A 24,702-nucleotide genomic window follows, 5' to 3' on the forward strand; every position below is an offset into this window, starting at 1 on the left:
TGTGCCATGTCTTAAAAACGAACAATTAAAACTTGACACATGATGTTGCAGCCTAATTTGCTGTTGTTTCATAATATGATAGCAAAAACAAAAAAATAGAAAAAGGAAACATATAAAAATAGTCTTACGAAAACAAATTTGCCATGGGATGTTTAAAACATAAATTTGTCATGGTGTAGAAAAAGGATTTTTACAATGGTTTGTTCAACGATCGTGTACAAAAAATATGAAAAATATACCACACTTTGTTTGCAAAATTTGCCATGTTCCAAAAAAGAAAATAATCGACCATGCTCCCAAAATTATTGACCATGGTCCAACAACTAAATTTGCCATTGTGCAGCAACTAAATTTGTCGTGGTAAGAAAAATAAATTTGCCATGGTGCAAAGTATAAATTTGCCATAGTGTGAATATAAAATTTGTCATGATCCATATAGTAAATTTGCCATGGTCTGTAAAGTAAAATTGCCATAGTGCAAAATGAACAAAATTGGCATGGTCCGGAGAAAGAGATTTGCTATCGTCCAAAAAGCATGGCAAAATACCTTTGTAGTTCATGGCAAAAAAGTGGATAAAGAATGGTACATGTATCGGGCCGACTATACATACCATGGCAAATGTGCCATCACATTGTCAATGTGAAAAAAATGGTGTATTGCCTAGGTTTGATGAAAAACCATGGTGTTGGCAAAAAAGAAGTTTGCCCATGGGACATAAAGCTAAGAGCATCTCCAGCCGTTGGCCCCCCCAGGACGCATAAAAATCGCCCCCTGGGGGCGAGCCGGCGATTCGTTCGGCGCTGGGGGCGGTTTTGCGCCCAGTCGTCGAGTTTGGCCCACTTTTGAAGCCCCATTTTGGCGAAAAAGGCCCATATAGGCGAGAATAGGCCCATATTCGACGTGGTTCGCCGTGGCTCGGCATTCAATTATCAACATAAATATTTTTTATCACATATTTGATCACAGAAAATTCAAATACTTCAACAAAATAGTTCAACAACAAATAGTTCAATACAAATTATATAGTTCAACAAATAAGAACTCATATTTCATCACACGTCGCGCCCGGTGTCGCCCTTGAGCCTCCATAGGTGCTCTATCAGATCTTGCTGCAGTTGATGATGCACCTGTGGGTCTCGGATCTCCTGACGCATACTGAGGTAGGCAGTCCAGGTTGCCGGTAGCTGGTGATCAACATGGGCAAGAGGACCCTGCCTGTGGTATGGTTCAGTGTCAAGCATCCCCTGCCAAGCAAATGGGCAATTCTTCCATTTCCAATGCATGCAGTCGATGCTTCCAAGCATCCCAGGAAATCCTCTTGCTGCATTCTGTGCTAGGATCCGAGCAGTGTCTTCCGCATTGGGTGTTCTCAAGTATTGCGGTCCAAACACTGCCACCACTGCCCGACAGAACTTGTAGAAACACTATGCTGGTGGACTCGGCCATGCGCCCATAGTCGTCCTGTGAGTCACCGGGAGCTCCATATGCAAGCATCCTCATCGCTGTCGTGCATTTCTGGATGGAGGTGAATCCAAGTTTGCCGGTGCAATCCATCTTGCATTTGAAGTAGTTGTCGAACTCCCGGATGGAATTCACAATCCTGAGGAAAAGCTTTCTGCTCATCCGATAACGGCGCCGAAATGTTCTGTCGCCGTGAAGTGGAGCATCGGCGAAGTAGTCGGAGTAGAGCATGCAGTAGCCTTCGAGACGATGCCGGTTCTTTGCTTTCACCCGCCCCGGCGCTGAGCCACCTCGCCGCGGCTTTTCATTGCTCGCCAGCAACTGGGCGAGGGCGGCGAGCACCATGAGATGCTCTTCTTCCTGGACGTCGGCCTCGGCTTCCTCCTCCAGCAGCGCGGCAAGCACTTCCTCATCATCCGAGTCCATCGCCGAGGCAGGCAAATCGCCGAACACCTTGCGCACGGTGGGCGTGCACCCGCCGCTAAACTGCCCCTCCGCGGCTGGAAACGGCGGCCGGAAACGCCCAGCTGGTGTCGGAGGGGCTGCCGCGGCGAACCTCTGCTATTTTTCCGGCGGGGAATGGCTATCTACTGGTGAAGGGCGGCGGGGCGGCGCCGGGATATACCTAGTGGCGGCCGAGAGCGCGGGGGGTGGGAGGCGAGTCGGGGAAGAAAATCTTGACTTTTCACCTGACGGCGTGGGCTAGCCGCGCTTTTCCCTTGCGCCGGAGCCCCCAAGCGCCCCCAGCGCGCCGGGTTCGGCCTGCGGCCGCCGGGCGGAAAAAAGGGCCGAACTGGCGCTTTTCTTCGTCCTGGGGGCGCGACTGGGCCGTTTTTTTGGCGTCAGCGCCGAAAAAGTCGCCGGGGGGGCCTGTTGGGGGCGCGGCTGGAGATGCTCTAAGTTTGCCATGGTCAACAAAAAAAATAGTATATGGCAAATGTAAGAATTTTGGGAATTTAGGAGATTTGGAAATTTGCCATGGCCCTAATATACTAAAGTTGGAAATTTGCCATGTACACATGGCAAATTTTTAAATTTGTTCTCTAGAAAAAACATGGCAAGTTCTAGAACAATTGTAATGCGCACATGGCAAACTTAAGAGATATGTTCTTTAATAGAAAGATGGCAACTGTAGCGAATTTCCGTGGGCGCATGACAAATTTAGGATATTTCTCCTTTTTTAAAAGATGGGCACAAGGCAAAACTATACTTTTAAAAAAAATTAGAGGATGGCAACAATATGAATTTTCCAAAGAAGGAACATGGCAAATTTGCCATGGAGAAAAATATAGGTGTAAACAAATATGACATGGTATGTGCCAAAATTTGCCATGGTAAGTTCTATGAAAATGTCGTGGAACGTACAACAGATTTGTCATGGCAAATTTAAGAAACAAGTACAATGCACATGGCAATTTCTTATAAAAAAATTGGTCCATGGGTCATGGCAAATGTAAGACGACAAAATGTATAATAGACAAAAGTCATATCTTACTATTTTGGTATATGAGTAATGGCAAATGTATGGAACAAAATGTACTGGTCAGATGGTAAAATTTATGAGTTTTCCTCATTTTGAAACAAAGCAACAGTCCCAAAAGATGCAGTGACATGGCAAAACAGTTTGAAGATATTCCTGCCATGGCAAGAAACTTTAACATTATTGCCATGGCGAAATTTGTATTTGGGACATGGCAAAACATGTATTCTAGTGGGCAAAAAATTAGCAGCCTTTGTCTATAATCATGGCAAAGAAAATGTTCTACAGGCCAATTGTTCATAAAGTTGCCATTTTGCTATTACAAAATTCTCTATTTTTTTCATGATTTAGTAAACAAAATTTGCCATCATTTCTTAGAGGGGGGGGGGGGGGGGCACATTTTATCTATAACTTGCCATGTGGTCAACAAAACCACAAAAAATGGCAGACTAAAAAAAATGTTGCAGAAATGTGCCATGGTAAACAACATCTATCAGGGTTGTACAAATCAGGCAGGACGCAAGTTCTAGGAGGATTCATCTCCCGCAGCTCGTACACACGTTCTAATCCTTACAGTCCTACAGTAACCAACACCCATGTTGATTATACTCGAAAAATCCAGCAATCAGCAGGACGGCAATTGGCTCAGGAAAACACACATTAGTGTCTGTGTTAAGGAGACGCCGGATCAGGAGCTCGTAGACGATCTGGATGTGCGGCCATGCGGGGTTGGGGAAACAATCAGAGATTCAGAAGAAGTACTAGCTCTGACCTACGGGAAAAACGCGGGCGAGCGGCGGCCTGACGATGATGATGAAGTCAGGCGGGTCAGCGGAGCGGCGGAGTGTATCGGCGACCCAGGTGGCCGAGCCGCGCCACGGACGCCGCCAGGTTGGCCGTGGTGGTGGTCTTTCGCACGCCGCCGTCGCCCGCCCAGTCGCCGCCGCAATAGCCGACGACCGCCTCCGCGCACCTTGCCGACATTATCCTCGCGCGCGGCGGCCCGCACGTCGACGGGCAAATCGCCAGGGTGAGACAGAGGGGGGGGGGGGGGGGGGGGGGGGGAGGGTTCGACGGGGAGGAGAAAGACTGGAAGCCGGGGCGAGCGTTGAGGATGAGTGGGAGAGAGGGGAAGCTGCCGCCGCTTGGTTCGTTCGTTCCAGCCTCTGCGCGAACGGAGAAAATCGGATATTTGCCACTTTGAATGAATACGTGGCTTCTCAAGATTGCCACTTCCAAGATTGCCTTCGCAGAATTGCCATCCAGCTCATCGACTCCTTGATTACCATGCCATTTCTCTCCTTTCATGCATTTCTTTTTCCGTTTTACATTTATAAACATTGGAAAGTACCAGACTACCCCTGAGACAAGGTACGTACAGTACGTGGGCATCCAATCGGCACTTGAAGCGGACGAGAGGGCGCCGCCCGCCATGGATACCGTGAGTGCCGCATCGCTAATCCCCTGGACGCCGCGTGCCGACGATTTCCTGGACACCGGAAAGCAGGAAGCCGCCGATCTCCTCGATGACACGTGCTGCGAATCGCATGAACTCGCCATGTGCCGCCGATCGCCTCGCCGCGGCGTGCCGCTGATCGTATGAACACCGTGTGCCGCCGATCACCTAGACGCTGTGTGCTGCGTATCGCCTGGGCATGTGGCCGAATCTTTCTGGGCGGTATTATGCCTTTCGCTTGCTTTGTGCAAAAATCTATAGCGACCGATCTCTCTTTGCACAGCTCGTCAACAAAGCTCGGCATGCTCTGGACTGTGGTTCACCGTTCACGACGTATCAGCGGAGGAGCTGTCGTCGGCCGGTAGGAGTTCACTACTTGCTTGAATCTAACAAAACACAGTAACTCTATTCTCTACTGAACCTTGGATAAATTTCTCTCGCAGAAGACCACAGTGTCCGTGCATTTGTTAAAATAGGTCTAGCGTGTCATGTACACATACCCTGTACGTATGTAATCGTATGCTGATTGTTATATATATAGAAAGACGTGGAGAGGCTTTGCCCCACGGAAAACCCTAAACCCTATTTTCTAACTTGGTATTAGAGCCTACCCTAGCCGCCGCCTCTCCTCCCGCCGCCGCCGCCGCTGTTTCCTCGCGGCCGCCGCGATGTCCACCGCGCCGGCACCCACGATGACCCCCTCCTCTGTGCTCACGCTCACCACCCCCTCCGCGCTCGTCTCGATCGCCCCCATCATCGCCCCACCCGCCGCGACGGCTCCCACCCTCGTCCTTCCGCCCATCGCGGTCTCGCTTGACCGCAGAAACTTCATGCTCTGGAGGGCTCTTGCCCTCCCCAACTTCGCCGGAGTTCACCTCCACGGCTTCCTCGACGGCTCGGCCACCGCGCCGGCGCCGACCGTGATGGTGGACGCTGGATCAGAAGGTTCTCGGGCATCTCCTCGGTTCGATGAGCGTGGAGATCTCCGCGCAGCTCATTGGCTGCAGGTCGGCCGCCGCCGCCGCCTGGGCGGCCGTGCACACCATGTTCGCCGCCGAGAACAGTGCTGGCGTGCGCAACCTCCGGCGCCAGATTCAGGCGCTGTGCAAGGGAGATCGTCCCGCCGGCGAGTATATGCAGAAGGTCAAGGCCCTCGCTGACTCGATGGCCGCCGCCGGCTCTCCTCTTCGCGATGATGAGATCATCGACTACATGCTGGCCGGGCTCGGCTCGGCGTTCAACCCCATCGTCGCCTCCATGAACTTCGCGGGCGTGCCAATCACGTTCCCCGCGTTCTACTCCAGCGTTCTCCACTACGAGGCCCTTCAGCAGCAGCAGTCCGAGCACGAGGATTGGCAGTCCTCCGCCAACGCCGCGTCTCGGCCGGTCTACAACAACACTTCCGGCCGAGTCTCCGATTCTGGCCGCCCGAGCGGCGGCCGCCCCTCCGCCGGTTCCCTCCCGCCCAGCTCGGGCGGCTATGGCAACAGCCAGGGCAACCCCTCTGGTCGTAACAACAACAACGGCGGCAATAGCCGCAATGGAGGAGGAAACGGAGGTGGCAACAGGGGTGGTCGCAACCGCCGCTGGCGTCCCCGGTGCCAGCTATGCAAGAATTGGGGTCATGAGGCCGGCGACTGTCGCAGCCGCTATGATCATGACCACCGCGCCGCCAACTCCGCATCCACATCCTCCTCCCATGAGCCGCCGCACTGGATTCTGGACACCGGTGCGACGGACCACTTGACGAATGATCTTGATCGTCTGCACTTCCACGAGCGCTACGGCGGGAAGGATCAAGTGCAAGTGGCAAACGGTGCAGGTTTGTCTATTTCGCATATTGGTCATTCCACTATACTGTTGGAAATATGCCCTAGAGGCAATAATAAATGGTTATTATTATATTTCTTTGTTCATGATAATTGTCTATTGTTCATGCTATAATTGTGTTATCCGGAAATCGTAATACATGTGTGAATACATAGACCACAACGTGTCCCTAGTAAGCCTCTAGTTGACTAGCTCGTTGATCAACAGATAGTCATGGTTTCCTGACTATGGACATTGGATGTCATTGATAACGGGATCACATCATTAGGAGAATGATGTGATGGACAAGACCCAATCCTAAGCATAGCACAAAGATCGTGTAGTTCGTTTGCTAGAGCTTTTCCAATGTCAAGTATCATTTCCTTAGACCATGAGATCGTGCAACTCCCGGATGTCGTAGGAGTGCTTTGGGTGTACCAAACGTCACAACATAACTGGGTGACTATAAAGGTACACTACGGGTATCTCCGAAAGTGTCTGTTGAGTTGGCACAGATCGAGACTGGGATTTGTCACTCCGTATGACGGAGAGGTATCTCTGGGCCCACTCGGTAATGCATCATCATAATGAGCTCAATGTGACTAAGGAGTTAGCCACGGGATCATGCATTACGGTACGAGTAAAGAGACTTGCCGGTAACGAGATTGAACAAGGTATTGGGATACCGACGATCGAATCTCGGGCAAGTAACATACTGATTGACAAAGGGAATTGTATACGGGATTGATTGAATCCTCGACATCGTGGTTCATCCGATGAGATCATCATGGAACATGTGGGAGCCAACATGGGTATCCAGATCCCGCTGTTGGTTATTGACCGGAGAGGCGTCTCGGTCATGTCTGCATGTCTCCCGAACCCGTAGGGTCTACACACTTAAGGTTCGGTGACGCTAGGGTTGTAGAGATACTAGTATGCGGAAACCCGAAATTGTTCGGAGTCCCGGATGAGATCCCGGACGTCACGAGGAGTTCCGGAATGGTCCGGAGGTGAAGAATTATATATAGGAAGTCCAGTTTCGGCCACCGGAAAAGTTTCGGGGGTTATCGGTATTGTACCGGGACCACCGGAAGGGTCCTGGGGGTCCACCGGGTGGGGCCACCTATCCCGGAGGGCCCCATGGGCTGAAGTGGGAAGGGAACCAGACCTTAGTGGGCTGGGACGCCCCTCATGGGCCTCCCCCTGCGCCTAGGGTTGGAAACCCTGGGGGTGGGGGCGCCCCACTTGACTTGGGGGGGAAGTTTCCCCCCTGGCCGCCGCCCCCCCTTGTAGACTGGTTCCAGGGCCGGCGCCCCCCCCTCCAGGGGGCCTATATATAGTGGGGGGAGGGAGGGCAGCAGCACCACAGCCCCTGGCGCCTCCCTCTCCCCCTGCAACACCTCTCCCTCTCGCAGAAGCTTGGCGAAGCCCTGCCGGGATCCCGCTACTTCCACCACCACGCCATCGTGCTGCTGGATCTCCATCAACCTCTCCTTCCCCCTTGCTGGATCAAGAAGGAGGAGACGTCGCTGCTCCGTACGTGTGTTGAACGCGGAGGTGCCGTCCGTTCGGCACTCGGTCATCGGTGATTTGGATCACGGCGAGTACGACTCCATCAACCCCGTTCATTAAAACGCTTCCGCTCGCGATCTACAAGGGTATGTAGATGCACTCCTTTCCCCTTGTTGCTAGTATACTCCATAGATGGATCTTGGTGATGCGTAGGAAATTTTAAAATTCTGCTACGATCCCCAACAGTGGCATCATGAGCCAGGCCTATGCGTAGTTACTATGCACGAGTAGAACACAAAGCAGTTGTGGGCGTAGATGTTGTCAATTTTCTTGCCACTACTAGTCTTATCTTGTTTCGGCGGTATTGTGGGATGAAGCGGCCCGGACCGACCTTACACGTACGCTTACGTGAGACAGGTTCCACCGACTGACATGCACTAGTTGCATAAGGTGGCTAGCGGGTGTCTGTCTCTCCCACTTTAGTCGGAACGGATTCGATGAAAAGGGTCCTTATGAAGGGTAAATAGAAATTGGCATATCACGTTGTGGTTTTACGTAGGTAAGAAACGTTCTTGCTAGAAACCTATACAAGCCACGTAAAAACTTGCAACAACAATTAGAGGACGTCTAACTTGTTTTTGCAGCATGTGCCTTGTGATGTGATATGGCCAGAAGATGTGATGAATGATATATGTGATGTATGAGATTGATCATATTCTTGTAATAGGAATCACGACTTGCATGTCGATGAGTATGACAACCGGCAGGAGCCATAGGAGTTGTCTTTATTTTTTGTATGACCTGCGTGTCATTGAATAACGCCATGTAAATTACTTTACTTTATTGCTAAACGCGTTAGCCATAGAAGTAGAAGTAATCGTTGGCGTGACAACTTCATGAAGACACAATGATGGAGATCATGATGATGGAGATCATGATGATGGAGATCATGGTGTCATGCCGGTGACGAAGATGATCATGGTGCCCCGAAGATGGAGATCAAAGGAGCAAAATGATATTGGCCATATCATGTCACTATTTGATTGCATGTGATGTTTGTCATGTTTTGCATCTTATTTGCTTAGAACGACGGTAGTAAGTAAGATGATCCCTTATAATAATTTCAAGAAAGTGTTCCCCCTAACTGTGCACCGTTGCGAAGGTTCGTTGTTTCGAAGCACCACGTGATGATCGGGTGTGATAGATTCTAACGTTCGCATACAACGGGTGTTGACGAGCCTAGCATGTACAGACATGGCCTCGGAACACACGCAATACACTTAGGTTGACTTGACGAGCGTAGCATGTACAGACATGGCCTCGGAACACGGAAGACCGAAAGGTCGAGCATGAGTCATATAGAAGATACGATCAACATGGAAATGTTCACCGATCTTGACTAGTCCGTCTCACGTGATGATCGGACACGGCCTAGTTAACTCGGATCATGTTTCACTTAGATGACTAGAGGGATGTCTATCTGAGTGGGAGTTCATTGATTAATTTGATTAGATGAACTTGATTATCATGAACTTAGTCTAAAATCTTTACAATATGTCTTGTAGATCAAATGGCCCGCGTTGTCCTCAACTTCAACGCGTTCCTAGAGAAAACCAAGCTGAAAGATGATGGCAGCAACTATACGGACTGGGTCCGGAACCTGAGGATCATCCTCATAGCTGCCAAGAAAGATTATGTCCTAGAAGCACCGCTAGGTGAAGCACCAATCCCAGAGAACCAAGACGTTATGAACGCTTGGCAATCACGTGCTGATGATTACTCCCTCGTTCAGTGCGGCATGCTTTACAGCTTAGAACCGGGGCTCCAAAAGCGTTTTAAGAAGCATGGAGCATATGAGATGTTCGAAGAGCTGAAAATGGTTTTCCAAGCTCATGCCCGGGTCGAGAGATATGAAGTCTCCGACAAGTTCTTCAGCTGTAAAATGTAGGAAAATAGTTCTGTTAGTGAGCACATACTCAGAATGTCTGGGTTACATAACCGCTTGTCTCAGCAGGGAGTCAATCTCCCGGATGACGCGGTCATTGACAGAATCCTCCAGTCGCTTCCACCAAGCTACAAGAGCTTTGTGATGAACTTCAATATGCAGGGGATGGAAAAGACCATTCCTGAGGTATATTCAATGCTGAAATCAGTGGAGGTGGAGATCAGAAAGGAACATCAAGTGTTGATGGTGAATAAAACCACTAAGTTCAAGAAAGGCAAGGGTAAGAAGAACTTCAAGAAGGACGGCAAGGGAGTTGCCGCGCCCGGTAAGCCAGTTGCCGGGAAGAAGTCGAAGAATGGACCCAAGCCTGAGACTGAGTGCTTTTATTGGAAGGGAAGTGGTCACTGGAAGCGGAACTGCCCCAAATACTTAGCGGACAAGGAGGCCGGCAACACCAAAGGTATATGTGATATACATGTAATTGATGTGTACCTTACCAGTACTCGTAGTAGCTCCTGGGTATTTGATACCAGTGCGGTTGCTCATATTTGTAACTCAAAGCAGGAACTGCGGAATAAGCGGAGACTGGCAAAGGACGAGGTGATGATGCGCGTCGGAAATGGTTCCAAGGTCGATGTGATCGCCGTCGGCACGCTACCTCTGCATTTACCTACGGGATTAGTTTTAAACCTCAATAATTGTTATTTAGTGCCAGCTTTGAGCATGAACATTGTATCTGGATCTCGTTTAATTTGAGATGGCTACTCATTTAAATCCGAGAATAATGGTTGTTCTATTTATATGAGAGATATGTTTTATGGTCATGCCCCGCTGGTCAATGGTTTATTCTTGATGAATCTCCAACGTGATGTTACACATATTCATAGTGTGAATACCAAAAGATGTAAAGTTGACAACGATAGTCCCACATACTTGTGGCACTGCCGCCTTGGTCACATTGGTGTCAAGCGCATGAAGAAGCTCCATGCAAATGGACTTTTGGAGTCTCTTGATTACGAATCATTTGACACGTGCGAACCATGCCTCATGGGTAAGATGACCAAGACTCCGTTCTCCGAAACAATGGAGCGAGCAACCAACTTATTGGAAATCATACATACCGATGTGTGCGGTCCAATGAGTGTCGAGGCTCGCGGAGGATATCGTTATGTTCTCACTCTCACTGATGACTTAAGTAGATATGGGTATGTCTACCTAATGAAACACAAGTCTGAAACCTTTGAAAAGTTCAAGGAATTTCAGAGTGAGGTTGAGAATCAACGTGACAGGAAAATAAAGTTCTTATGATCAGATCGTGGTGGAGAATATTTAAGTCACGAATTTGGTACGCACTTAAAGAAATGTGGAATCGTTTCACAACTCACGCCGCCTGGAACACCTCAGCGAAATGGTGTGTCCGAACCTCGTAATCGCACTCTATTGGATATGGTGCGATCTATGATGTCTCTTACCGATCTACCGCTCTCATTTTGGGGCTATGCTTTAGAGACTGCCGCATTCACTTTAAATAGGGCTCCGTCGAAATCCGTTGAGACGACACCGTATGAATTATGGTTTGGGAAGAAACCTAAGCTGTCGTTTCTAAAAGTTTGGGGATGCGATGCTTATGTCAAGAAACTTCAACCTGAAAAGCTCGAACCCAAGTCGGAAAAATTCGTCTTCATAGGATACCCTAAGGAAACCATTGGGTATACCTTCTACCTCAGATCCGAAGGCAAGATCTTTGTTGCCAAGAATGGGTCCTTTCTGGAGAAAGAGTTTCTCTCGAAAGAATTAAGTGGGAGGAAAGTGGAACTTGATGAGGTGGTAGTCACTCCTTCCGAACCGGAAAGTAGCGCAGCGCGGGAAGATGTTCCTGTGGTGCCTACACCGACTGGGGAGGAAGTTAATGATGATGATCATGAAGCTTCGGATCAAGTTACTGCTGAACTTCGTAGGTCCACAAGGACACGTTCCGCACCAGAGTGGTACGGCAACCCTGTCCTGGAAATCATGTTGTTAGACAACGGTGAACCTTCGAACTATGAAGAAGCGATGGCGGGCCCGGATTCCGACAAATGGCTAGAAGCCATGAAATCCGAGATAGGATCCATGTATGAAAACGAAGTATGGACTTTGACTGACTTGCCCGATGATCGGCGAGCCATAGAAAATAAATGGATCTTTAAGAAGAAGACGGACGCGGATGGTAATGTTACCATCTATAAGGCTCGACTTGTCGCTAAGGGTTATCGACAAGTTCAAGGGGTTGACTATGATGAGACTTTCTCACCCGTAGCGAAGCTGAAGTCCGTCCAAATCATGTTAGCAATTGCCGCATACTATGATTATGAGATATGGCAGATGGACGTCAAAACGGCATTCCTTAACGGCTTTCTTAAGGAAGAATTGTATATGATGCAGCCGGAAGGTTTTGTCGATCCTAAGAATGCTAACAAGGTATGCAAGCTCCAGCGCTCCATCTATGGGCTGGTGCAAGCATCTCGGAGTTGGAACATTCGTTTTGATGAGATGATCAAAGCGTTTGGGTTTACACAGACTTATGGAGAAGCCTGTGTTTACAAGAAAGTGAGTGGGAGCTCTGTAGCATTTCTCTTATTATATGTGGATGACATACTATTGATGGGAAATGATATAGAATTCTTGGAAAGTATAAAGGCCTATTTGAATAAGTGTTTTTCAATGAAGGACCTTGGAGAAGCTGCTTATATATTAGGCATCAAGATCTATAGAGATAGATCAAGACGCCTCATTGGTCTTTCACAGAGTACGTACCTTGACAAGATATTGAAGAAGTTCAATATGGATCAGTCCAAGAAGGGGTTCTTGCCTGTATTGCAAGGTGTGCAATTGAGCACGGCTCAATGCCCGACCACGGCAGAAGATAGAGAAAAGATGAGTGTCATCCCCTATGCCTCGGCCATAGGGTCTATTATGTATGCCATGCTGTGTACCAGACCTGATGTAAACCTTGCCGTAAGTTTGGTAGGAAGGTACCAAAGTAATCCCGGCATGGAACACTGGACAGCGGTCAAGAATATCCTGAAGTACCTGAAGAGGACTAAGGATATGTTTCTCGTTTATGGAGATGACGAAGAGCTCGTCGTAAAGGGTTACGTCGACGCTAGCTTCGACACAGATCTGGATGACTCGAAGTCACAAACCGGATACGTGTATATTTTGAATGGAGGGGCAGTAAGCTGGTGCAGTTGCAAGCAAAGCGTCGTGGCGGGATCTACATGTGAAACGGAGTACATGGCAGCCTCAGAGGCAGCGCAAGAAGCAATCTGGATGAAGGAGTTCATTACCGACCTAGGGGTGATTCCCAATGCGTCGGGCCCGATGACTCTCTTCTGTGACAACACTGGAGCTATTGCCCTTGCCAAGGAGCCCAGGTTTCACAGGAAGACCAGGCATATCAAGCGTCGCTTCAACTCCATTCGTGAAAGTGTTCAAAATGGAGACATAGATATTTGTAAAGTACATACGGACCTGAATGTAGCAGATCCGTTGACTAAACCTCTCCCTAGAGCAAAACATGATCAACACCAGAACGATATGGGTGTTCAATTCATCACAATGTAACTAGATTATTGACTCTAGTGCAAGTGGGAGACTGTTGGAAATATGCCCTAGAGGCAATAATAAATGGTTATTATTATATTTCTTTGTTCATGATAATTGTCTATTGTTCATGCTATAATTGTGTTATCCGGAAATCGTAATACATGTGTGAATACATAGACCACAACGTGTCCCTAGTAAGCCTCTAGTTGACTAGCTCGTTGATCAACAGATAGTCCTGGTTTCCTGACTATGGACATTGGATGTCATTGATAACGGGATCACATCATTAGGAGAATGATGTGATGGACAAGACCCAATCCTAAGCATAGCACAAAAGATCATGTAGTTCGTTTGCTAGAGCTTCTCCAATGTCAAGTATCATTTCCTTAGACCATGAGATCGTGCAACTCCCGAATGCCGTAGGAGTGCTTTGGGTGTACCAAACGTCACAACGTAACTGGGTGACTATAAAGGTACACTACGGGTATCTCCGAAAGTGTCTGTTGAGTTGGCACGGATCGAGACTGGGATTTGTCACTCCGTATGACGGAGAGGTATCTCTGGGCCCACTCGGTAATGCATCATCATAATGAGCTCAATGTGACTAAGGAGTTAGCCACGGGATCATGCATTATGGTACGAGTAAAGAGACTTGCCGGTAACGAGATTGAACAAGGTATTGGGATACCGACGATCGAATCTCGGGCAAGTAACATACCGATTGACAAAGGGAATTGTATACGGGATTGATTGAATCCTCGACATCGTGGTTCATCCGATGAGATCATCGTGGAACATGTGGGAGCCAACATGGGTATCCAGATCCTGCTGTTGGTTATTGACCGGAGAGGCGTCTCGGTCATGTCTGCATGTCTCCCGAACCCGTAGGGTCTACACACTTAAGGTTCGGTGACGCTAGGGTTGTAGAGATACTAGTATGCGGAAACCCGAAAGTTGTTCGGAGTCCCGGATGAGATCCCGGACGTCACGAGGAGTTCCGGAATGGTCCGGAGGTGAAGAATTATATATAGGAAGTCCAGTTTCGGCCACCGGAAAAGTTTCGGGGGTTATCGGTATTGTACCGAGACCACCGGAAGGGTCCCGGGGGTCCACCGGGTGGGGCCACCTATCCCGGAGGGCCCCATGGGCTGAAGTGGGAAGGGAACCAGCCCTTAGTGGGCTGGGGCGCCCCCATGGGCCTCCCCCTGCGCCTAGGGTTGGAAACCCTGGGGGTGGGGGGCGCCCCACTTGACTTGGGGGGGGGGGGAGTTTCCCCTCCTGGCCGGCGCCCCCCTTGTAGATGGGTTCCAGGGCCGGCGCCCCCCCTCCAGGGGGACCTATATATAGTGGGGGGAGGGAGGGCAGCAGCACCACAGCCCCTGGCGCCTCCCTCTCCCCCTGCAACACCTCTCCCTCTCGCAGAAGCTTGGCGAAGCCCTGCCGGGATCCCGCTACTTCCACCACACGCCGTCGTGCTGCTGGATCTCCATCAACCTCTCCTTCCCCCTTGCTGGATCAAGAAGGAGGAGACGTCGTTGCTCCGTACGTGTGTTGAACGCGGAGGTGCCGTTCGTTCGGCACTCGGTCATCGGTGATTTGGATCACGGCGAGTACGACTCCATCAACCCCGTTCATTAGAACGCTTCCGCTCGCGATCTACAAGGGTATGTAGATGCACTCCTTTCCCCTTGTTGCTAGTATACTCCATAGATGGATCTTGGTGATGCGTAGGAAATTTTAAAATTCTGCTACGATCTCCAACATATACCCGGTTCATCCCTTCGTTTGCGCAATATTCTTCGTCTACCACACATTCATCAACATCTTCTCTCCGTTTATCGTCTCGTCCTTGATAATGATGTTTTTGTGGAATTTCACCGTTTCTTTTTCCTTGTCAAGGACACGGCCACGAAGAAAATCCTTCTTCACGGTAGATGTCATGGTGGACTCTACCCCATCCCGTTCGGTCACGCGTCATCATCCTCCACCCGCCAAGCGTCCCTCAGCGTCAAGACCACCCCGTCCCAGTGGCACCAGCGTCTCGGTCATCCCTCGAATAATATTGTTCACAACATTGTTAGGAATAATAATTTAGTGTGTTCTTCTGAACGTCAAACTTCCGTTTGTGATGCTTGTCAGCGTGCTAAAAGTCGACAATTGCCTTATCATTTATCACATCATGTTTCCACTATGCCTCTTGAGTTAATTCATTCTGATGTTTGGGGGCCAGCTATTGCTTCTTCCGGAGGTTATAAATATTATGTGAGCTTTGTTGACGATTACTCTCGCTTCTCTTGGATTTATCTCCTTAAGCATAAGTCTGACGTTGAGCAAGTATTTTATGCCTTTCAGGCTCATGTTGAGCGTCTTCTCCACACTAAAATCATAGCTATTCAGTCCGACTGGGGTGGTGAGTATCACCAGTTGCATCGTTATTTCCAACGCACTGGCATCTCTCATCGTGTGTCTCGCCCGCACACGTCTCAGCAGAACGGCATTGCTGAACGCAAACACCGTCATCTTGTTGAAACAGGCCTTGCTTTGCTGGCTCATTCTTCTCTCCCATTGCGTTTTTGGGATGAGGCATTCCTTACGGCATGCTATCTCATTAATCGCATGCCTACACCTGTTCTTCAACAAGATACACCCATATATCGTCTCCTTAAGGTGCACCCTGATTATAAGTTTCTTTGCACTTTTGGGTGCGCCTACTGGCCTAGTTTGCGCAAATATAATGCACACAAACTTGCTTTCCGATCCACCATGTGTGTTTTCTTGGGCTATAGTCCGATGCATAAGGGATACAAGTGTCTTGATCGTTCCACGGGACGTATCTACATCTCCCGTGATGTTGTTTTCGATGAGTCTGTTTTTCCCTATGCCACTCCTGGGGTCACTGTCGATGTCTCTTCTTTGGCTGATGTTCTCTCTTTTCCTCCCACTGAACCGGCTACGGGTGACCATATGCGCAAATACGACTTGTCCTATTTGTCTACTGACACGCCTGTCCCAGGCCCTGTTGCTTCTGTGCAGGATTCTTCGGCTCCGCCCTCTCCGGGGCTCAACGTGCATGGCGCATGCACGCCCTCTGCCCGCCGCCCCCACGTGGCCGTCGCGCAGCCCTCCTTGGCGATCGACGTGCATGGGACATGCACGTCTCCCCGCTCGGCTCCCGCGTTGTCCGGCTCGGTCGTCGCCTCGCCCGGCCTGGCTGGTCCATGGGCTACCGCCTCGCCCGGCTCGACCGGCCCGTCCACGGACCCGACCGCTTAGCCCGGCCCCTCCGCGGCCTCCTTGCCGCGCGGTGATGCGGTGTCCCCCACCCCGGTGCTCGAGGATGCTGCTCCGCCATCGCCACCGCAGCTCGCATCGCCCTCTATCGAGGGGAGTCCAGCTCCCTCGACCGCGATGCCCCCAGCTTCTCCTGCACACACCATGGTTACCCGCACCCGCGATCATACTCGCCGTGCTCTTGTTCCTACTGACGGGACTATCCGCTATGATCCCCGTCGCCGTGTGTTTCTTGCGGTGCCTGTCTCTCATCGTGATGCTCTCCGTGAGACTGCCTGGCGTATCGCGATGATTGATGAGCTCACTGCTCTGCATCACAACAAGACTTGGGTTCTTGTGCCTCGGCCGCGCGGTGTCAATGTTGTTGGGAGCAAATGGATCTTCAAGACCAAGCACCGTCCGGATGGCTCTGTTGATAAGTACACAGCTCGTCTGGTCGCCCGTGGTTTCACACAGCAGCTTGGCATTGACTATGGTGATACCTTCAGTCCGGTTGTCAAGCCGGCCACCGTTCGTTTGGTTCTTGCCTTGGCTGTTTCTCGCGGTTGGAGTCTTCGGCAGTTTGATGTCAGCAATGCTTTCCTTCATGGGTATCTCTCCAAGGACGTCTATATGCAGCAGCCACCTGGTTTCGCGGATGCTCGTTTTCCCTCGCATGTGTGCAAGCTTCAGCGCGCACTCTATGGACTCAAGCAGTCCCCTCGTGCATGGTACGCTCGGTTCAGTGCTCGTCTTCTCGCTTTGGGTTTTGCCTCCTCCAAAGCAGATACATCTCTGTTTTTCTTCCGCTATCGCGATGTTCAGATCTATATGCTTGTCTATGTGGATGACATTGTCATTGCCGGATCTTCTCCACGTGCGGTTGATGGTCTTGTTCATGCCCTCGCTGCCAGTTTTCCTATCAAGGACCTTGGGCCGTTGGAGTATTTTCTTGGTCTGGAAGCGTCCTACAATTCAGGGGGGATGACATTGACTCAACGAAAGTATGCCTTGGATCTTTTACACCGTGTGAGCATGGAGAATTGTAAGCCTACTTCCACACCGCTGTCTACTTCCCAGCAGCTTGCACGAGTGTCTGGACGGCCTCTCAGTACCGATGATTCTTTCCGGTATCGCAGTGTTGTTGGTGGACTGCAGTATTTAACACTCACCCGTCCGGATATTTCATTTGCAGTGAACAAGGTGTGTCAGTTTCTCTCACAGCCCACTGATGCTCATTGGGAAGCTGTTAAGCGGATTTTACGCTATGTGAAAGGAACGTTGCACAAAGGGCTGAAATTTCGCAAGGCCGTCTCTATTAGCATTAGTATCTTCACTGATGCAGATTGGGCAGGTTGTCCGGATGATCGTCGATCAACTAGAGGTTTCGCCATATTCGTTGGACCGAACCTCATTTCCTGGAGTTCGAAGAAACAACCAACAGTGTCGAGGTCGAGCACAGAGGCCGAGTACAAAGCCTTGGCGAATGGAGCTGCTGAAGCCATCTGTGTAGAGTCACTACTCAAAGAGCTTGGAGTGTCTCAGCAGCGTGTTCCGGTTCTCTGGTGTGATAACTTAGGGGACACATATCTGACTGCCAACCCAGTTTTCCATGCACGTACCAAGCACATCGAGATTGATTTTCACTTTGTGCGTGAGCGTGTTGCTTCTGGAGCTCTTGAGGTCAGATTCATTTCTTCTAACGATCAGCTGGCTGATGTGTTTACTAAACCAGCCACCAGACAGATGCTAGACCGTTTTAGTACCAATCTAAACCTTGTACAGAGTAGAAGTTCAAATTGAGGGGGAGAGTTAAAATAGGTCTAGCGTGTCATGTACACGTACCCTGTACGTATGTAATTGTATACTGATTGTTATATATATAGAAAAACGCGGAGAGGCTTTGCCCCACGAAAAACCCTAAATCCTACTCCTTCCGTTCCTAAATATTTGTCTTTCTAGAGATTTCAAATGGTTACCACATACGGATGTATATAGACATATTTTAGAGTATAGATCCACTCATTTTGCTTCGTATGTAGTCACTTGTTGAAACTTCTAGAAAGACAAATATTTAGGAACGAAGGGAGTATTTTCTAACTGCACTGGCCAGTCTTCCAGAAAAAATCTTGTCGGCCGACGGCAGCTCCTCCGTGGCCACATGCCCATCTCCCTCCGCCTCCTCCCTTCCCCACGAGACGCGCCATTCCTCCTCATCCCAGTCGAGCGGCCCGGCAACCCGGATGGGTGGTGCAAGCGGCGAGCAGGCGGACGGGCTGAGCGACTGTGGCGCGAGAGAGGCGGGGCGAGCGGCGATGGCGGCCAGGGAAAGTGAGCAGCCATCGGTCGAGTGGCGCAAGCTGCAACGGCGACCGGACGGGCGACGCTAGCAAGCGCGCTTACCGACCACGAGTAATTTTGCGGCCCAGCCGTGTTTCTTCTCGGTCAAACCAGATGCATAATCAGAGACAGATGGATGCCCATGTTTGAGTACATAGCCTTAGGGGTAGTTTGGTATTTTCTGTTGCCTATAAATGGGAAATTAAAGAGAAAATCAGTTAAGGAGAGAAATGGCATGGTAATGAAGGAGTCAATGGGCTGAATGGCAATTTTGCGAAGCCAATCTTGAAAGTGGCAATTTTGAGAAGCCTCACATTCAAAGTGGCAAATGTTCAATTGTCTCGCGCGAACGACTCCAACTTGATGACGTGGCGACAGTCTTGCGCTGTGATTTGCGCGAGCGATCTAACGGCCATAAGAGCGTTCGGGGACGAGCCTCTAAAAATCTGATGCTTTAGAGCATCTACAGCCGGACGTCTCAAACCATCTCTCATACGCCACGCCAGCAGATGCGCCTGATCAGTGACAGAACAGGAGAGAGAAAAAAAGTAATCCAATCAGACCCCTCATATCATCCTTATACACCCGGGTTGTCCCCGAACCTCATATCCATCTCAAATGTAGGGAGGATATGAGGGCTCGTGGACGCTTTAGAGCAGTCCGCCACATAGGACGCGGCCCAGCCCGGACCACCTTTTCTCTTTCTTTATTTATTCTTTTATTTGTCTCTCTTCATCAAGCACGTGCAAGTGACCGGACATATGAGAAAAAAAAAGAGAAGTATGACTGCATGGACGGACAAATAGGGGTTTAAAACGGACACGTCCGGTTATTGACCGGGTGCATCCGCGGGCGTTTAAGAGTCATATTTGCTATGTTCGGCTGTAGATGCTCTTATTCTATGTTTTTTTTGGAAAATAAAACATAGAATAAAGCTAAAAATCTGATGACAGGTATTCTATGTTAAAAGGTATTCTCGTGATTAACACAGAAAAAACAAACAGTCATGGAAATAAATTTTAGTTTGGAGGAAAATTATTAGGTAAAAAAATACCAACCAATATTAGTGGTTTTATGGAGTTTAATCTGTTTTGCTGATTTATTAACAATCTACTCCCTCCGTTTCATAATATAGAACGTTTTTTGACACTGGTGTAGTGTCAAAAAACGTATTATATTATGGGACGGAGGGAGTAGTATATACAAAATTCAAGTAGAAGGCGTAACTAATTATTATTTTTGCGGGGGAAATAAGACGTTAATTTAAAGTACACTTTTATATTATTATTTTCAAGATAATCAAGGAAAGTTGAACTTAATTAAAATGTCGGTGGCTTCAAAACACGTCCATGCATGATACTCAAGGAAGCTACATTAATCTTCATATATATTCCACATACGAGATTGTTTGTGTTCCGGTGACATACCGAGAGCCATATCTTTCCCCATTGTGGTATTGCAGCTGCACTTCCACGCGATAGTATCCAATCACGTCCCTTGGTCAAGGATTCATTGTCCACCTCGCCAAGAAGCCTCAAAGTAACATAGTTTAAGCATGATCCAAACATGGTGCTCGTCCCCAACACTTGCGTGCCCCAACCACCATCTTCATTCTACATAGATTACATGAATAAATACAACCAAATACTCCCTCCGTCTCAAAATAATAGAGTTAGTACAAAGTTGAGACACTTATTTAAGACGGAGGGAGTAGTAGCAATTACAATGAAACCACCAGTTATATAGATGGATCCATCCATTAGGTATATAAAGACTATTACTACAAAGTAACTGGATCAAACTGAAGTTGGCATACCTGATGGTTGTAAATATAACGACGGATCTCACGTAGATGTTCTGTTGATAGGACAGTATTGAGAGATCCGGTAATATGTAGAGCAAATATCTGCGAGAAACAAACCATCATCATAATGTTGTCCACGAATTAACTACGGCATGCAACTCTTGATAACTAGTTTCGGAGTATATTGACACTCTTGTGCATGTACAGTATATGGAGCACTATAATTAGAGAGAGCGGTTTTTCAACTCCCGGGTGTCCTACCCCCTCTATGAATAGTAATTAAAAAAAAATCTGAAACTTTGCTACAACAAATATGCTCAAACTCTATTGGTGCTTGGCTGGTTGCAGGTTTTCATGCTGAAAAAACATTCGATGAGCTCTATACAAGGAAAAGATTTCAGTGTTAAAAGTTTTGAGCACTTTTAGCACTGAAATCTGAAATTCATGTGTACTTCTCTACAATGATATTTCGTTATGAAATTTGCATCCACCTAAAAAGTGTTAATTAATTACTCAAGAAATTATCTAATCACCACCCAACAACAGAGCTTGTGCTTTGTCCTAGAAATATTCACCAACTCGCTATAAAATACAACCTCCGTTTCGGAAATGCTTGATGCTGATTTAGTACAAGAGAGGGAGTGGATTTCAGTATCCAAAGTAAAGATACAGTGCTACAAGTTAGAAAAATACACACCAAGATAGGCATAATGAACATAATTCCACTGAAATCGCCAGCCCAGTGCCCATCGTCTGCTTGCAGAGCAGAGTGTCGAGTAAGGGCCCGCCTCAGCGATGTCAATATCGTGTCTTCTGTGACTTCTGCACTGTGTACAAGCTTGATAGCAGGAAGATCCACCTGATGACCCTTTTGTTTTGCATACTGCAATAGATAATAGTCTGATGTGAGAATTTTATGGTCGGTGTTATAATGATTTACTCCCTCCGTCCCATAATGTAAGACGTTTTTGCAAGCTAAACGTCTTACATTGTGGGATGGAGGGAGTAGAACCCAAGTTTGCATATATTAACATAACAAGCGGTAGAAAAAACCAAAAGTATATGCAGAACTATGATTTTTTTTTTTTTTGAATTTCCTGTTTGGTCTGCATATGTTTTTCCCTTATTTTCGTTTGTCATGTTAACACGTGGACGGATGTTCATGAGTTCAAAGCTCTGCATGTGTTTTCATTTTTCATGTTTGTTCTGAATAGATTTTCGTTTTGTAATGTTAGTACGCAGCCTGATGTTCAATTATTCATCCATTTTCCATGCCATTTTCTACAGTCGGGTTCTTATAGCCTGGTTGGAATATTTACCTGCATGCGCATAAGAAGATCCTGCGACTCCCTCTTCTCAAGACGGCGGTCGGTGAACTCCCGGCGCACTCGCTCAACCTCGGCGCGCTCCTCCGGCGTGCCGTGGTCGGGGTCGAACTCCCACACGGCCCTCCCGAGGAAGTTGTTCACCGACCGCAACCACGGGCCGCCACCCTCCGCGACCTTCAGCCTCCACATCTCCCTCCGGACGACGACGCACGCACGGGCGGCGAGCTGAGCTAGCTCACACGTACGCGAACTGTTAACTTCCAAAGCAAAGAAGAACTCACGAAGTGTTCGACCGATCACTCACCCAAAGTATGCATGGTGGAGCACTCTGGAGTGTGCAGCTCACCCGATTTTATTTGGGCGGGCTTATGTCGCGATGGTACTGCTGCCTGCCAACCAACGGAGAATTAAGTGGTCTGAACTGTCACAGGGTCCACCAAGTCACGGAACGCTAAGGCGGTGCGAGGCGATTGCGAGGCGATCGCGTTCTCACGCTAGGGTTAGGGTTTCGGTGCACTTGGGTGGCTGGATTTCGGCTGGGATCGGGACGGCGACGGCGTCCTCCCGGACCTAGGTCGACGAACCCGCGTTCCCCCGTCTTGGAGCGGTGCTGATGGCTGGGGAAGTAGGAGGAAAAGGTGCGGCTGCGGCAAACAAAACGCCATCTAGATCGGCGACGGCGGCCACGCCGCCGGTGCGGAAGGACGATGGATCTGCTAGTGGGTGTTGGGGGGGGGGGGCAAATCCCCCGCGGAGAGCAAGACGCCGGATCCGGCAGCAAGCCTGTCAGCGCGGCTGGGAGGTATGGTGCTCATGGACAAGGAGGTAGAAGGCTTTGTGTTTGAAGATCCAAAACCTCATGTCCGTAGAGATCACCGTTGGTCAGCAGTTGGTAAAGTGTGCTCTCCTAGGCCAATGAAAATGTCGGTAGTGGAGAAAACCATGCCCAGGGCATGGGGTCTGCATAGAGAAGCAAAGTTCGCAGAGATCGGCCTGAATATTTTTGAGGTACACTTTCGGTTAGAAGGAGACTATAGGCATGTGCTGCATAACGGACCATGGCAATTTGATTTTAGTGTTCTCATTATGAAGGAGTATGAGGGTGGTAAACGGCCGTCAGAGATGGTGTTCGATACGATAGATGTGTGGGTACGAGTCACGGATCTTCCACCTGACAAGAGAACCAAAGAGTTTGGTAGTGCACTGGGAAATTGGCTTGGGGAGATAGTCAAGGTTGATGTGGATAGAGAAGGCTTCGTGAGGGGACATAATTTAAGGGTCAGAGCAAAGATCTCAGTTTTTGAGCCGCTGGTCAGGGGATTCTATCTGAAAAAGAAGGAGGACGAGGAGAAGACTTGGTTTGACTTCTACTATGAGAAGGTTCCACACTTTTGCTTTGACTGTGGTAGACTTGTGCATGTTGAAGGGATATGTGATCCCCTACGTCACAACAATGTGGGGGGGGGGGTGGCTGGCTTAGAGCCTCTCCAGGGAGGAACAATTCAAGTAAAGACGGATCAATGGCTGGGGATAGTAGCAACTTTTAGCCGAGGGAGTTCTCACATTGGTGAGACTGCCAGCAAGAACATGGAGCATCCCAGAGTTCGTGATATTCCCACAAAGAGGAATTTGCATGCTGAATTTTCATGCACCTCGGATGGTCGCACTGGCGAGCGTACGAGGAACATAGAGGGGGATGTATCTAGTACAAATAAAGCAAGGGACAAGAATGAAGTGGCTAGTGGAAAGGATCTCTGGGAGAAATTGGAAGAGCGTAGAGAAAAAGATCTAAGGGACAAACTGATGGATCCATCCACTCGCAGATATGGGCCGAGGAAGAATGATACAGAATGGCAGCAGAGGGAAAGAAGCAGCTACCCGGGAGGGCAAAACATGCGGATGGGCCATAACGGGCAGCATGCAGAGACGGGTCGGGGTAACCCACTGGGGGGATCCGATATGCATGGCACCCGAGACAGACGTAGGGGTCACTACGTGCGAATTCATAGAAGGGAGAATGTGGAGACATATCGTAGTGGTTCTTACGGTGGAAGAGAGAATGAAAGCAGGAAGCGGGGGCCAAGGCAGGTGTGGGTGGCAAAGGGAGATCCTGAAAGGTATGGAGATGAGGATGGGTTCATTTGCGATACGAGGCAGAAGACTACCTCGGTGTTTGACCGCATCCAAGAGAATGATGACAAAGCGGCGAGCCCTGGCACACGGGGCCGCCGGGACCAATGAATCTCTTAGCCTGGAGCTGTCGTGGCTTGGGGTTGGACTCGACAGTTGGCGAATTGCGGGACCTGATACGGTCACACAACCCAGCGGTGGTATTTCTTAGTGAAACAAAAAAGTCAGCAAAAGCAATGGAAAGACTGAAATGGAGTTTGGGTTTCCGAAGTGGAGTAGCGGTGGATAGCAACGGAAGAAGTGGGGGCTTGCCTTGTGGTGGAGGGAGCATATCCAGGTCACGGTGAGGCTTTGGTGCCAATACTTTCTTGATGCGGAGGTAGTGTGGGATGGTAAACTGTGTAGAATCACTGGATTCTATGGATAGCCACGAACGGAACTTCGGAAAAAAAAAATCTTGGGATGCCTTGCGGTATCTCCGAGCGCAGGATAACTTCCCGTGGATGTGTGTTGGGGACTTTAACGAAGCCATGTTTCTTACGGATCAGATTGGGGGAAACCAGAGAAGCTTCGCACAG

At 49.0% G+C, this 24,702-nt stretch overlaps 1 protein-coding gene across 1 annotated transcript in view; it reads right to left on the bottom strand.

Moving 5' to 3' along the window:
* The window catches only part of LOC109739339 (achilleol B synthase), a 35,407-nt gene extending 13,083 nt beyond the window's left edge, over window positions 1-22,324 (bottom strand). Inside the window, exons 1-4 of the mRNA XM_040396515.3 lie at window positions 21,986-22,324; window positions 21,364-21,549; window positions 20,679-20,768; window positions 20,290-20,475 (exon numbers count right to left, since the gene is read on the bottom strand). Coding sequence (XP_040252449.1) covers window positions 20,290-20,475; window positions 20,679-20,768; window positions 21,364-21,549; window positions 21,986-22,183 — 660 coding nt within the window. The 5' untranslated portion in view covers window positions 22,184-22,324. The remainder of the gene's footprint in view (window positions 1-20,289; window positions 20,476-20,678; window positions 20,769-21,363; window positions 21,550-21,985) is intronic.
* Window positions 22,325-24,702: the final 2,378 nt, after the last annotated feature.

The sequence above is a fragment of the Aegilops tauschii genome, chromosome 7, assembly GCF_002575655.3.
Source record: "Aegilops tauschii subsp. strangulata cultivar AL8/78 chromosome 7, Aet v6.0, whole genome shotgun sequence".
Taxonomy (NCBI): Eukaryota; Viridiplantae; Streptophyta; class Magnoliopsida; order Poales; family Poaceae; genus Aegilops; species Aegilops tauschii.